Source organism: Bos grunniens, chromosome 4 (genome assembly GCF_055505025.1).
Source record: "Bos grunniens cultivar Pamir isolate PY7600 chromosome 4, Bosgru_T2T1.0, whole genome shotgun sequence".
Taxonomy (NCBI): Eukaryota; Metazoa; Chordata; class Mammalia; order Artiodactyla; family Bovidae; genus Bos; species Bos grunniens.
This window is the reverse complement of record NC_141168.1, coordinates 33,268,759-33,285,266: the sequence shown is the minus strand read 5'-3', so window position 1 is coordinate 33,285,266 and position 16,508 is coordinate 33,268,759. Positions and strand designations below refer to the sequence as shown.

General features: G+C 37.9%; 1 protein-coding gene across 32 annotated transcripts in view; it reads right to left on the bottom strand.

Annotated features, from left to right (window-relative positions):
* CADPS2 (calcium dependent secretion activator 2) overlaps positions 1-16,508 on the bottom strand; it is a 583,251-nt gene that overhangs the window by 226,045 nt on the left and 340,698 nt on the right. The window contains exon 1 of one of the 32 annotated variants that reach the window (XM_086395870.1): positions 4,104-4,397. The exons of the other annotated variants lie outside the window; for them this stretch is intronic. Coding sequence (XP_086251996.1) covers positions 4,104-4,108 — 5 coding nt within the window. The 5' untranslated portion in view covers positions 4,109-4,397. Of the gene's footprint in view, positions 1-4,103; positions 4,398-16,508 lie in introns of those variants that run through there. 32 annotated transcript variants of the gene reach the window in all.

The following is a 16,508-nucleotide window of genomic DNA, read 5'->3' as shown; positions in this document are numbered from 1 at the left end:
TGATGTATGCAAAGGGGCTTTTGAAATTACAAAGCACAGTGGAAATCAAGGCATCATCTTATTATAGGAGTAGTATAAACTGGAAAATATTTCAATTTAACTTTTTAAAGGACTCTTTGGAAAGCTTTGGGAAAGTGGCTATGAATTTTTCAGTTTTTCCCACTTTAAGAAAAAAACTTATAGAGTGGCACAAAAATTTAAGTATACATTTTCCTACAGTGAAGGATAACTATGATATCACACAAGTTATGACAAAACGCCTAGCTCTTATTTGTGAGATAAAAGCAATATTTCTATAGAGTACATGTATTATGTTTCCCAGCTACTTAATTCCTTAGGTTATTAAGAAATTGCCACTTATCCACCTACTAAAAAACCCTGGACTACTGTGAAAAAGTACACTTTGATGTTCAGTTCCACACTTGCATCTATTTGGAGGAGCATGAATAACAAAAGAAAGGCAACAGTAATAAGAGGGCCATGTACAATCAGGTTGGGATTCATTGGGCTACTCTTGTAAAATGGTTTTCCTTCTCCTTTAACTTAAAGCCTAATAATTCCATTTATTTCTTTCCTTGCTTATTCATAGGCAATGTTTTTGCCTGTGAATGCAGGATACAAAGAGAAATGAAATCGAGATAGTCAGTAGGAGAAAAAAAAACAAAACACACCTCTGACATTTACAAAACATATTCAGAATTGAAAGTCTCAGGGGAACATGTATACATCCGTGGCGGATTCATGTTGTTGTATGGCAAAACCAATACAATATTGTAAAGTAATTAGCCTCCAATTAAAATAAGTAAATTAAAAAAAAGAAAGTCTCAGCTATTTTTGGTTCAAACTGACCTTAGTGACATCTTTGATATTCATATAGTGTTAAACATTACAGTTTTTCTATGTTAATTTGATAAAATGTCTTGACAAGTTTGATATGTCCAAAATGAACTACCACTTCACTTTATAAAATTTTCTTACAATTAAAAAATGTCTTGAAGATTACTTAATATTACTTAAATAACACTACCTTTATTATCAAGTTTTCTATTCAACAGATAAAAATAGTTCTTTTCTGGAGGGATGCTTGCGCCATCTACTGGAGAACTATATTACTATTTTTGTCAAATGACAACTTGAACACCGTTTCCAAAGGTGCTTTGTGAAGTACTTGCCTCTAAAATGCAACACTGGGACAAAATCTGGTCCTTTTCTTTCTTGCACGTGTCAGTACAGGAAATCAGTACTTTTCCCCCGCACAATAACACAAACATACATTAGTTCAAGTAATTCGATATTCCCATCTTATTTTGACAGCTATTCGTCCACAGGCAAAAGTAGATGTGGGAGAGAGAAACACAGATGGAGAAAAGAGATTATATAACCCTTTTACTATTTATTTACAAAGTATACAAACATCTAATTTTAAATGAATATAAGCAGAAGTTCTCTCCCATTGAGCCATACAGCTACGGAATAAAGACTAGAATTGACAAATGAATTTGTAGAATGTCAAAATTATTTTAAAGAATTGAAACCATTCTAAAGGTATCTCTGGGTTTTTTCTTAATACATAACCACAATCATAATGAAATGGAGTGTAAAAAAAAATCCCTACACAGAAGACCATGATCTCTAAATAGCTTTTTCCTCTATTCTCTGTATGATGGCACCACCTAAAGCAGAAGAATTTAAGAGCTGTTCATTTTCAATTAAGAAGGCAGGCTATTTTTTTTTTCCTAGTAAAAGAAATGAGAATCTTGTTTGAAGGTCTGTTTCATAATTACATCTCTGGATGTGGGATATGATTCAGTTACAGGCATATATATATCTGCGTTTTAGTGGGATGCTAACGTAAATTACTCTGTAACTATAAAAGATTAGAATCCAAATAATTCTTGATTTCTGAGAAGCCCTTTTCTCTCCCTCTCTCTAATTAGAGGAAACAGACAAAAAATAGCCCCTCACTGCACAGACTGAAGACATATGCTGGAGTTGGTACTCCTTGCTGCTGCTGCTGCTGCTGCTAAGTCGCTTCAGTCGTGTTGGACTCTGTGCGACCCCATAGATGGCAGCCCACCAGGCTCCCCTGTCCCTGGGATTCTCCAGGCAAGAACACTGGAGTGGGTTGCCATTTCCTTCTCCAATGCATGAAAGGGAAAATTGAAAGTGAAGTCACTCAGTCATGTCCGACTCTTCGCAACTCCATGGTCTGCAGCCTACCAGGCTCCTCCATCCATGGGATTTTCCAGGCAAGAGTACTGGAGTGGGGTGCCATTGCCTTCTCCGCGGTACTCCTTAGGAATAACTAATTTAATATTTTTGTGCATTTTAGGACAGAAGATATGTTCACCATAAACATTAACAAAAGGTAGAAAATACAATGAAAAGTGAACATGAACTACCATGGGAGTTCCTATAACTCAGAGAGTCTCAGATAGATGACCATGGTAAATACATGATTCTTGATCATCAAATAAAATTTAAATGTATTTATGAAACTCTAAAGAGAAATACAGAATTCTAGTAAACATTCAGATCAGATCAGTCGCTCAGTTGTGTCTGACTCTTTGCGACCCCATGAATCACAGCACGCCAGGCCTCCCTGTCCATCACCAACTCCCAGAGTTCACTCAGACTCACATCCATCGAGTCAGTGATGCCATCCAGCCATCTCATCCTCTGTTGTCCCCTTCTCCTCCTGCCCGCAATCCCTCCCAGCATCAGAGCCTTTTCCAATGAGTCAACTCTTCACATGAGGTGGCCAAAGTACTGGAGTTTCAGCTTCAGCATCATTCCTTCCAAAGAAATTCCAGGGCTGACCTCCTTCAGAATGAACTGCTTGGATCTCCCTGCAGTCCAAGGGACTCTCAAGAGTCTTCTCCAACACCACAGTTCAAAAGCATCAATTTCTCAGCGCTCAGCTTTCTTCACAGTCCAACTCTCACATCCATACATGACCACAGGGAAAACCATAGCCTTGATTAGATGGACCTTTGTTGGCAAAGTAATGTCTCTGCTTTTGAATATGCTATATAGGTTGGTCATAACTTTCCTTCCAAGGAGTAAACATTAAGGCGATTTAATAAAGTCTGAAATTTTAAAATGTTTAAATAAGTTAATTTTGCTAGCATTCAGGTTAACCTTTTCAATCAACCTGAAATTAAAAAAAGTCAAAACCAAAACCAGAAAAAAGTAAGTAAGATAACAGATTATAATAGTACATCAGAACATATCCTGTCGTAGCCCACATCCTCCACTGAGATCCTTTGAATCAAGTAACTACTCCCACTGCATTTCATGATTGCTTTGTTTATAGCAGGTTATATTTTATTTTAGGGGATTTACTGAATTCCAGTCACCATGCTTTGCATTTTACATATATTACTTTAATACTCATTAATGATCCTATTAGGTAGGTAGAGTTATTGCTACGAACTACAGGGAACACACAGTTTATAACCAACTTCTGATTCTTTCAGTACTATAGAAACTATATATTAAGCACCACCTTTAAGTTTCAATTAGCAACACTCACTGAATATACTTTCTGACTTTGTTACAAGATTCACTTCACAGTTGTAGTGAATTGTGAGAGAGCAGGCCCCTGCTTCTATATACATGAAACGCTTCTCTTCACTCAAGGTTTAACCTTTCATGGAGAAGGTGGTTTTGAGCCCCAAAGAGTAATCTCAAGGCCAGTCCTTGTACACGGGATGAAGTCCATTCTGTCCGAGTTGCTGAACTGCGTATGAAAGGCAGGCTTTGTATTTTACATATATTACTTTGATTTGGAGAAAAGACTAAGGGCAGATGAGCCAGAGACCATGATGAGACGCCATCTAACTCAAACCAGCTTTCTGGAGAGATCCCCTGGTATCCCAGGACAGCAGATAAACAGGTCAGAATCCACAGAATCATAGCAAGCTTTACGGGTACTTTCTTGTATTTTCTGTGATTACAGCTGACCAAAGAGAAATTAGGAAGAAAAGCCTATTATAGAAGAGAAAGAGAATGAGATGCAGGCAGGGCATGTCTGAGGTCTAGCGCAGCATGGAGGGAAGATGTAACGGAATCCCTTCAGGAGGGGAAAACTTGGTTCTGACCTCATAGTCCAGTCACCGTATCTCCAGAAGGTTCTCCTTCCTTCCTAAACCACTGGAGGGTTGGAGTTGTTCTTTTAAGGGCAGAGGTGTTCTCTCCAGGCAGTTTTCACTAACTCTCCGAGACAGAAGAACAAAATTAGCTTTTACAAACAGAACTAGAATAGTGTCCCTACACTAATATAACACTTAGATAAGAATTCTGAAACTGGTCTCGAGCCTCAGTTCTTTCTAACTATTAACGGAGCTAATGACTGGCTTCTTGATTGCCTGAAACGGTTGAGGATCAAATGACCCAACCAAACCCAAGAGATATAATAGCTCTTATAATAAAGACAAAGATGCTATAAAGATGTAAAGAAATACTATTAGCAGTTTTATGTTAAAATCTAGGTCATGTCAAATGACCTGGGAGTTAAATTTGAGAAATCCCATTAATTGCCCTATTTATCTACATAATATAAAATGATTGATTAAAATCGGTTTCTTTTTTTGGGGCGGATGAAAGTGGCTAATCTACTAACTGTCCTGATTCATATGGATCCAGCTGTATAATCACGAATAAAAAATAAATTTAATTCTTTAGAATTATTTATTGTTATAGGAGAGAATACTTGCCTAAGAAACACATTTGCACAACATTTCAAACATATCTGATAAGTTAATTTTCAACATAACAATTTTTAACAGAAAATTTTAAAGTATACAAAAAATCACTTACTTTAATTCAATGCTTCTTGAATGTTATTAGCAAGCAACAAAATCAGCATAGAGAGCTTGTGACAACACACATGGCTGGGCCCCATGCTCCAAGTTTCTGACTTAGCGCAGTTGGCCTGAAAATCTGTTTCTACAAGTTCTCAGGTGAGGCTGACGGTTCTCATACAGACAACACGCATTAACCACCGGTTAATCCACACCTATTCTGAAACTTGAACAAAAACTGCAGCCACCTCCAGTTGTAGATTTAAAAAGGTTCTTTACCTAAAAGTATATAATGAGTTACGGTTTCCTTACAGTAGCACTAGGAACACGTTTTCTAACTGAAATAAACCTAACAAAATAACATTTTCCCCTTTTCCTCTTAAATTGGATCACAGTGCCCCCAAGTGGATAAAAATGTTACTAATAGGAAAGGAAAACAATTCTTCACTGGGAAGGAATTGTGCTGTGTGTGTTAAGTTGCTCAGTCATGTCTGACTCTCTTTACACCCCATGGACTGTAGCCCACCAGGCTCCTCAATCCACAGGCAAGAATACTGGAATAGGTTGCCATGCCCTCATCCAGAGCATCTTCCCAACCCACGGATCAAATCCAGGTCTCCTGCATTGCAGGCAGATTCTTTATTGTCCAAGTCACCAGGGAGGGCATTACCTGAATTTATCTTTATATTTTCCAGAAGGCCCAACCTAATGCTTTTCCTAGGATATACTCAGTATGGGTTAATGGAATGAATACCCACATGCACTTTAAAAAGGCTTACCACTCATGCTTTCAGTGTTTCATTTATAAAATGCTAATATTGGTCAAGTAATCCCCAAATCTCTTAGTTCTTAAATTCTATGCTGGCAGGAAGTAACCACAAAAACCTATTTAGAATCAAGTAGAAAGTAGAGAAATAACAGAAATACCAGCATTATTCTCTGCTGTCCATTCTCATCATCATATAGCTCCTCGAACTTGTGACGGAAGGCAATAAGCATTCACTTAAGGTTTAAAAAGAAAATACATGTATTTAAATGATTGAATATAATGCTAGGTGGTTAAAGGGGCTCTGGCTAACCAACCTGCCCCCCCAACATGGCTATGAATAGCACATCCTGGAGAAATTCTTTGGAAGAAAATACAGCCTATAATTGATAGTATCTTTACAGACACTCAATAGAAATTTGTAGCACTATAATTCATTTAAAAATCAACAGGATTGTATTTTTTTTTACTTCAGTGGGCATATATGAAACCAATAAATAAAGAGGCCTTAGTCAATGCCATGAAAAGGATACTGCTGATAGGTTAAAGTTACTTGTGGCTTAAAGCAGGGGTCCCCATCCTCCGGAATCTAATGACTGATAATCTGAGGTGGAGCTGATGCAATAATAATAAAACGCACAGTAACTGGAATGTGCTTGTATCATCCTGAAACCACTCCCCTGACCCTGGCCTGAGGAATAACTGTCTTCCATGAAAACCGGTCCCTGGTGCCAAAAAGGCTGGGGTGTGCTGGCTTAAAGGATTGATACGAAATCTTAATAATTTTCTTACATGCATGTATCTTTCTGCCTATCTCCCTCTCAGTTATTAGCATGTATTTATATACGTGTGTAACTCTGTCTCTTCACTTTTCATCATTCTCTTGATTTCAGAAAAGCACCTTCTATTTCAAATGTATATCCACAGTCTCATATTTTTATAAACTGCTCATGTAAATTCATTCTGCCTAAAAATAGAAGGATAGAAATCCAAAGAAGGATGAATACAGGTTTGGTGGCATGATGCTGACATTGGCACATGCTCCAAGGGGGCTAACGCACACATTTACCTCTTTGCATTTCCCCTGGCTTCCTTAAATACATGTATTTCTCATACGAAACACACCTAAAGTCTCATGTTATTTCATGCCAATTAACAAATTGCTAACATGTCATGTTAATAAAAAAAGCAATTGACCTAAGTAGAAGGGCTAATTAAATGGAGTAAGATAATTAAACGATTCTCAATATGTAATCAAAAATTATGGCTGGAAGTGTTTCACAACGTTGTCTTTTTGTTTTCAAGTATCTGACTATCTGCAAAATTCTAATCAGTGTATCCATATGCATAAAAGACAGATTCAGTGCAGATGTTAATTTGTTGCATGATAGAAATCAGGTGTTCAATTACAAATAATGGGGTGTATGAGAGAACACCCAAGACTTCCATTTAGCTGAACACATGCATCTCAACCAGCAAATGATTGCCGACCATTCATACTGGAATTAGCTACTAACATGCACCCAAGGCACATCACATTCAACTCCTTTATTATCTTCATTATATAATATTCACATCTCCAGCCCTGTGTGTTATCTAATTTGCCACTGATTTAGGAGTGTGAATATTTGGTGATCTAAATTCTCTTTATCGTACCTGAGTTCTTTAAAAAGGATGCTTTTGATTTTTATCTAAACTCTAGAGCACTTTAACATGAGCAATTTTGTTTCCTCATATTACATTTTCAACAATCAAAACAATTTGCTTTTGTACTAAGGTAAATTTCTTGAACTAAGAATATTCAAAGCTGTTAATATGTAAAGCCTATTTCAACAAGCCCTCTCAACATGCTATCTAAACTTATTTTAGCAAAGTAACCACACAGAGGGGCCAAATAGATTCACTTGGCTAAACGATTTGCTTTTTTAATATAATTTACAACAAAGACATAGGCTTAAAATTTACTTATTAAGATATTCACCATGCCAAGCTCATAGACTGACACAATCCTGCAAGGATGTATAAATACCAGGCTGATGCTGAATTATGTCCTAAATCAAGACCCCTAATATTGAGAATTTGCAAATTGGTTATTCAAGAACTAGCAAGGCTATATACCTCTAAAACTTTTATGTCAGATAATCAGAGGAGACAAAGAAAAAGATATCTGATTAGATGGCAGAATAATAGCAGTGTACTTCAATGGAGACTTCATTGTTTTAAAAGACTATATGGAGGAGGTTTTAAAAAAGGAAAGTGCATTAATTTTTAATTCCCTTCATTCTCTTAAAATCAGTTTCAAAATATGTGACTGTGTAAGGTCCCTAACTCATTAAGAAAATAAACAAATGCTATTTCTGAGTATGCGGCAACCAGCAAAGCCTCAACAGTTAAGAATGGTGAGGGATCATTTCTGTAACCAAGACTCAACAATTGTGGCCTGATGAGCCAAATCAGTGGAGAAGGAAATGGCAACCCACTCCAGTGTTCTTGCCTGGAGAATCCCAGGGACGGGGGAGCCTGGTGGGCTGTCGTCTCTGGGGTCGCACAGAGTTGGACACGACTGAAGTGACTTAGCAGCAGCAGCAGAGCCAAATCAGGCCTGTAGATGAACTCTGAGAGCTCAGCATCACAAAAAAACGATTCTGAATTTCTTTCTGTAGGGCATGCTACCTTGATTCCACTAATCCTGACTATTTCACTCTTCATGACCTTATGCTTAATCATGCCACACTTCTGTTTGGCTTAATCATTTCATGTTTTGTTTCATGTTTCACACTTTGGGCCATGGGGTGCCTAGATATTTGGTCAAACATTATTTTAGGTGTTTCTGTGAGGATATTTTTGGATAAGAGTAACATTTAAATCAGCCCACTGACTAGACTGCCTTCCCTAATGTGGGTGGGCTTCATCTAGTTAGTTGAAGACCTGGTTAGAACAAAAGGCTAACCCTCCTCTGAGTAAGAGAGAATTCTGTCTGACAGCCTTCAAACTGGAGCACTTTCAGACTGGGACACTGGCTCTTTCTGGTTATACAGCAATTTCTAGCCTTTGGGACAGTGATTCTGCAGACTTTGGAATTTCTAGTTTCCATAATCACATGAGCCAACTTCTTATGACAAATCTCCTACTGGTTCTTTTTCTCTGGAGAATGTTAATACAGATTTAGTTCTTCTAACACTGAGAAAAGGCAAGCCTGTCATTAAATAACAGCATTCAAGGCCTAAGGCCATTATATAAGACAAGAAAAGGAGAGAGCAAAGATAGCAAACTAAGAGGAAAAACTGCCATTATTTGCAGATGACATAATCACCTATAGAAAAAAAAAAAAACTGTAAGTTTAAAAGAAGAAAATAAAGGAGATTATTTCTATGATTTAGGGGTAAAGGATACCTTTTAAATGACTCTAAAGCACAGATACGGACTTCCCCGGTGGCTCAGATGGTAAAGAATCTATCTGCCATGCCAGAGACCCAGGTTTGATCCCTGAGTTGGGAAGATCCCCTGGAAGAGGGCATGGCAACCCACTCTAGTATTCTTGCCTGGAGAATTTCATGGACAGAGGAGCCTGGTGGGCTACAGTCCATGGGGTCACAAAGATCTGGACATGACTCAGCGACTAACACACATGTACACACACAAAGCACAAATATAGGAAGAAAATGGATGGATTTAAATATCAGGCACTTCTGTTCAACAAGGTTATTCAGCAGGTATAAAAGAGATGGAGATGATATGTGGAATAGTAAAAACCACCAGAAGATTATCTACAAGTTATCTCCAGAAGATAAATGTGGCTACTTAAATTGATAAAAATTATATGGAATAAAAATGTTTGTTCTTCAGTTCCACTGGTTGCATTTTTTAAGTGCTCAAAAGCCACAGTGGTACCCAAATTGTGATAAATGCTGAAACAAAAATAAAGAAAACACGTGAATACTCCAGAAATCTGAAAGCAAGTTAGAAATTCAATTTGGCAAAGGAGATGAACTTATGAATCACAAAAGCAGGAGCCTAACTAGCAAAAATGTGTGGGAAACGGTACTCAGACTTATTAATCAAATGAAACACCCCTACCCATTAATCAGAAAAAGCAAAAGTCTGAAAGGTAAGTTTACTGGATAAGCATAAGGGCAAGTAGAATTGTAAACAGAGGCAAATAATCTAGAAAGCAATCCTGGAATACTTAACGAAATTAAGTATGTGTATGTCTGATTCTTCATTATATATGGTGGAGAAATTCTGACATAGGCCTACTAGCGGACATGAACAAGGACAATCAGTGGGGTACTGTGTATGGAGATGGACTGGAGACAGTGTTGGGCGGTCATCATAAGAGAACTGCAGAAGTAAAATGTGATAAATAGTGTGGAATGTACATAATATCAAGAAGCAGTGAGCTAGGAGAACATAAACACAATCATGTGTCTAGGTCTTAAAATACTTAATGTTTAATGAAAACATAAGAAGTTGAATATCTTTAGCACAAAATATATAAATTTAAAACACATACACACACTAAATGTATTTTATAAAATTACCTAACATCAAAGGTACACTATCCAATATAGAATGGATACCTATGCAGGTAGGCATAGAAGAAGACACCAGGAAAAAAAGGGCTAGAAAGTAAAACAGCTGCTGATGGTGTGCAATGAAATGAGGAATATAAGAATGCAAATTTCTGCACCTCAAATTCTAGAGAGATAAATAATTGTTTAAACTCTTCTCAAGTACATGTTCTTTTAGGTGATTTTATTTTAACCACAAAATTTTTAGATGTAATCTAGAATTTTAAGAGTCCACTGAACATGACATTTATAAGTTGATACTTTGGCCACCTGATGCAAAGAACTGACTCATTGGAAAAGACCCTGATGCTGGGAAAGATTGAAGGCAGGAGGAGAAGGGGATGACAGAGGATGAGATGGTTGGATGACATCACTGACTCAATGGAAATGATTTTGAGTGAACTCCGGGAGTTGGTGATGGAACAGGGAGGCCTGGCGTGCTGCAGTCCATGGGGTCGCAAAGAGTCAGACACGACTGAGCGACTGAATTGAACTGAATGGAGTATTAACAGATCATGTAATTTATATAATACTGACATCACTATTTACTGAAGATTTTCCCCAAAAGGCGATAAATGCCGAAACAAACAAACATCAAGAAATCTGAAAGCAATTTAGGAGCTCAACTTAGCATTATACTAATTTCTAAAACATGCTAAGCTTTAAAATATTAGAAACTGTGTTAAAGTTCAATAATCAATCCAATAAAAAATGAACTTGTGGCAAATTAAAGAAACATTTCAAATTTTATGATTGTTAACCTTTCCTAACCACAGATCACTCTAACAAAGTCTGCTGTGGGTATGCTCTTGAATTTGGAACTAAATTTATATCTCAGCTCTTATAAATACTCAAAGTAATTATTTCAGAATGAATGTAGAATGACACTTTAATTAGTAATGCATCTCCTGGCAATTAAGATTATCTTGCTTCTCTTGGCAATTAAAATGGCAAGGCATATTATTAAGGTCCCATGATCCTTCATACCTCTTCCTGACAATTACCATAAGAAACATTAAAGGCAAGATCTCAGCTATAATCCATTCACTGAATATTTGGTAGCAGGGTAAACACTTTCTCCTCCTTGCCTAATAATTTTTCATTTCACTCATTACCCATCAATCATTAATGCAATTTGTGCTCTGTCTTACAAAGTTCAATTTTTCATTTTACATAACTTATTACAACCAATTGATTTTGTCGGAATCCAAGTATAGGGATACTTGTAATTAAGAAATAATTTTTAACCCATTTATTCATGATATGACTCTAACAATCAGAACATTAAATACACAGAGTGATTGATGCTGGCAGAAAATATTAGTGGTGGAATAAGAGACATGGAAAATGACTGTAAATTGTAATATAACAAAGATACATGCACAAAATTATTGATATGGCTGGTGGGTTCAGAGAATAAACACTTTTATTTTTAACTTTTAAATACCTAAGATTTTTTTCTCTACCCAGTTCCTTTACTGTTTTAAAAAAAAGTTATTGAAGTATAGTTTGTTTATACCTAAGATTTTTTAAAAAGTGGTTTTATGAGGTAACTTTTATGTCCTTGATTCTCTTCTAATTCAAAGTTAAATATGTACTATTACAGTAATAGGAAAAGTTACATAAATTAAAATTTTATATTATGTAATACTAGTTACATAAAATTAAAACACGGTATTCACATGTGTGTGAAACTTTTGAAAATGGTAAAGCACTATAAAATTTAAAGAACCTTTCATTCAGTAAGAAAAAAACCATGGCATTTAACTGCAAATGAGTGTGAATTAACTGTTTATGATAACAGCTAAAATGTACTGAATGTCAGTTGTGTGCCTGGCACTTTACCGATATTAACTCATGTAACCCTTGCAGCAACCCTGTGAAATAGGCGATTGCTATTCCACTTTACAAGTGGAGAACTGAGGCACAAGGAGGTTAACAAATTTACAGCAAGAGTACACTGTGATGGGGCGAGAGCCAGACTGCATACTCCAGCCACTCCAACAAAGCAGTACTGCTACGGCATTACATGGTCCTTTAGAAGCTTCCATTCTGCCTCAAAATGTTTCATCAATTATTCATACATTTCACTATAAACACACCTCACACTGTCACTCTCTCAGATATGCTTAGTAAATGTAACGGTTACACCTCTAAGTGAATAACATACGGCTGTCTGTAACTAAGGACAAGTGTTGTTAAATGTCCCGTCAAATGTCTATAATGGTGTCTTGCTTAGTGAAGTGAAGTCGCTCAGTCGTGTCCAACTCTTTGCGACACCATGGACTGTAGCCCACCAGGCTCCTCCATCCATGGAATTTTCTAGGCAAGAGTACTGGAGTGGGTTGCCATTTCCTTCTCCAGGGGATCTTCCCGACCCAGGGATCGAACCAGGGTCTCCCGCATTGTGGGTAGACGCTTTACCGTCTGAGTGTCTTGCTTAAGGTCAAGGCAAAAGACTAAACACAAGCAAGCATGTTTTCCTTTGAATAAAAAGGTATATTTGCGTCCAATGCAAAAAGAGGCAAGGTGGGGCCTGATAAGCTATCCACGTTCTCTGCCCTAGTATTTGCAACTGTAACATGACTTTCCGATTTTTTAAAATAGCAGTTTTACTCATTTCCAATCCTTATTCATTTCAGTGATTTTGTTTTGCCTTGGTCATCACAGGCTGCATCAGTCTAGAAATTTGATCACTCTGATTTGATCAATTTTCCTGTTATAGAGTTTCACATTTCATAAGAGGGGTTGAGCCATTCTCATTCTTCTTAAAAATGCCATGTTTGTTTAGTTTACTAAATACTCATAAACACACAGTCCTCACAATTAGTGCCTACACAGACAATATTGTTCAGTCAACACACTGTTCTCAAGTAATCATTATATCCCCATGCTTTCACTGACAGGACTGACCAATGAAAACTACACTTGCCCAATTTGGGCAATACCTTCGAAAAAGAGTAATAAAAGAGCTTATTTTTAAAACTGTTTTGAATTATGATATAAGGGTTTTGGAAGCAGTTGCAAACCACCAGTTAAAGGGATTCTGCGAACCACTTATTTACGATATACTTTTAATTAGGTTGTAAAGTCATGGAAGAAGCAATTGATACCTGGTAGTCCATTACATTCTGTATATATGACTGTATTTTACCAGCTTCAGTAGTTTTCCATTTTACAGTTTTATTTTCTAGCCTATGCAATTAGTTTAATAGCTACTCTATTTCAGTGGGAGAAGTAATTACTTCTACTATATCTAATGTATCTTTCAGTGCTGGTTAATATCTCTTTTTAAGCATCAATAATTTTATAGCAAATTTAACCCTTTTATTCATTCTTTCATTCAAAAAGTTTGGCACATGGTAATCAATAAATCTGTACTGAATGACTGATTTGATGAAACCAAGCATGTATTCACTGGCTGGTTAAGCAATGGTAAATAATAAACTCCATTCTACAAGGAGTTAATTTCAGCTGGAGGGACAAACAAAATTGTGGATGACTATTATTCTGTAACAGAGAATGTTCAGTGTACCTGGAACACAAATTTGGGAGACTGAAGTGAAAAGATGAGGAATATGAAGGAATTTTGCATTCGATCTTCATTTGAAAGTACATAAAATCAACCAGTTATCAGCATTTAAATCCTGTGGGCAACATGATGAACCAATTGTTCTAAGGATCCCTGCCTCAGGAGACAACAAAAAAGCTATAGATTTAAGACAAAAATGTAACTGTAAGTAAAAAAGCCAGAAAAAAGAAAAGGAGCTCACATATAGCTGGAGAAGATATATGCTGGTACAACTACTGGTAAAGCTTGTAGTATTGTCTTGTAAAGATAACCTGTGTATTCTCATCAATTCAGCAATTTCACTCTTAGGCACACATTCAAGAGAAACTACATATGTGCAACAGGAGATATAATAAGCACTGTCTTAAATCGGACAAATCTGGAAATCACACAAAGGTCTATTTGGATAAAATGGATAAATTATGTGTATAGATCAGCATATTCAGGAAATAGCATACATATAATTAAATATAAGGGCTTCTCAGGTGGCACAGGGGTAAAGAATCCACCTGCTAATGCAGGAGACACAGGAGATAGGGGTTCGATCCCTGGGTTGGGAAGATCTCCTGAAGAACGAAATGGCAACCCACTCTAGTACTCTTGCCTGGGAAATCCCATGGCCAGAGGAGTCTGGCGGGCTCCAGTCCACGGGGCTGCAAAGAGTGAGACACAACTGAGCTTGCATGCTACATATACTAATTAATGTGGTATATGGGACAGGCCAAGAATTAAGACTAATCCAAATTTGTGTATCTAATATATATCAGAAGAGAGGAAAAAAAGTGAATAGGATTTTATAGCAAGACAACAGTGCATAGTATCAGTTAGCCTTTGCTGTGCAATATACCACACTCAAACTTAGCAACTTAAAACAAAAATCATTTATTATTTCTCATGAACACATAGTTAACTGAGCAATTCTACTGATCTGATCTGGGCTCAGCATGACCCACCCATGTGTTTTTACAAGCTGGCTAGTTGGTCTTGGTTCACTCATATGTCTGAGACCTTAGAACAACTGGGTTGATTCAGTTCTGTTCCTCTAGTGGTCTAGCCCACATGTGTCCTCATGATGAAGAGAGGAAGAGAGAAAGTGAAAATGCACAAATGCTTTTTTAAGCCTCTGCTTATGCCAAGTTTGCTACTGTCTCAAGGGCCAAAGTGAGTCACAGGACCAAGCCCAAAGCTGGAGGGGACAACGTAGATACAGGGCAAAGGGTGTGAATTTAGGGAGCCCATTTGTTGGGTCCACTTATGTAGTCAACCCACCACATAGACAATGAATTTTGTAAATAAATATCTCCTCCTTCAATGTAGCAAAGCTCAGGAGGTATGGCCAACTTAAAGAGTTTTACATAAGGTCGTAAGGTCGGTCGGTCCTAGGCAGACAGAAGAGGGGTGCTCACCCTTCTGGGGCCTGGAAACTATGTTGAAAGGAAAATGGAGAGGAGGGCAGGCTAGAGGAACACCTTGTACTTAAGGAACACACTAGGGTAGACAATGGAGAAGGCAACGGCACCCCACTCCAGTACTCTTGCCTGGAAAATACCATGGACGGAGAAGCCTGGAAGGCTGCAGTCCATGGGGTCGCTGAGGGTCAGACACGACTGAGCGACTTCACTTTTACTTTTCACTTTCATGCATTGGAGAAGGAAATGGCAACCCACTCCAGTGTTCTTGCCTGGAGAATCCCAGGGATGGGGAAGCCTGGTGGGCTGCCGTCTATGGGGTCGCACAGAGTCGGACACGACTGAAGTGACTTAGCAGTAGCAGGGTAGACAAGGGCTTCTGCCGCACTCCCCACTTCAGATTCTGTGATATAACCTGGTGGGAGGGCTTCCCTGGTGGCTCAACCGGTAAAGAATCCACCTGCAATGCGGGAGTCCTGGGTTTGATCCCTGGGTTGGGAAGATCCCCTGGAGAAGAGAACGGCTACCCACCTCAGGATTCTGGCCTGGAGAATTTCATGGACTGTATAATCCATGGGGTCACAAAGAGTCGGACATGGCTGAGGAACTTTCACTTTCAACTTTGTGGGAGGGGTCCCGATGAAGCAGACAGAGGGCTGGAGCTGAGCTGGGCTTATAATTTCGTGGTGTAAAGGATTCAGAAATTCCCTCAAAACCACAGTCATGGAGATGAAGTGATGGGGACTACCCGAGTTTCTGCTCAAGGGCAAGTTAGATTAAGAAGCTATCTTTCTTGGGATGCCTGTACTAGCGTGGGAAAATGTGTAATGCAGAATCAGACTAGTAGGTTCTGTCAAGTGAAAAAGTGGACAAAATAGGATTGCCTTAGTAAAAGCGTGTTCAGGGTACATAAATTGACTGATTTGGTTGAAGTTGTTGGGGGTGTTGGGTACAGAGAGGAAAAGAAGTTGGAAAGATGAGATGGGGCCAGGTTTTTGGAGAATTTGAATGCTAGGCTAAAAGTGTGAATCTAATTCCACAGGCAATGGGGAGGCACTAGAAGATTTTTAGTAGAGACATTAAATTGTATTCCTAACTCCTGCATGTGTTGGAAAACAGGTAAAACAAGAAAATCAGTCCAAAAGTCATTGAACAGGTTTCTATGTTTGTTGCTGCTGTTAGGGCAGAGATTACACTGGGGTTGGCAGAAGGAATGGATTTATCAGTGGGAAACACTACAAGGAAGAAGGAGCTTAACTACAATGAGTGAAGAAGGAGCAGTTAAAGATGAATATAAAGATCAGTCTAACTGGCAGAAAGGATAAGGCTCTCAATTCCACAAAGCTGGAAACAGCGGATATTCAAATTTTCTGACTGCTATGCTCT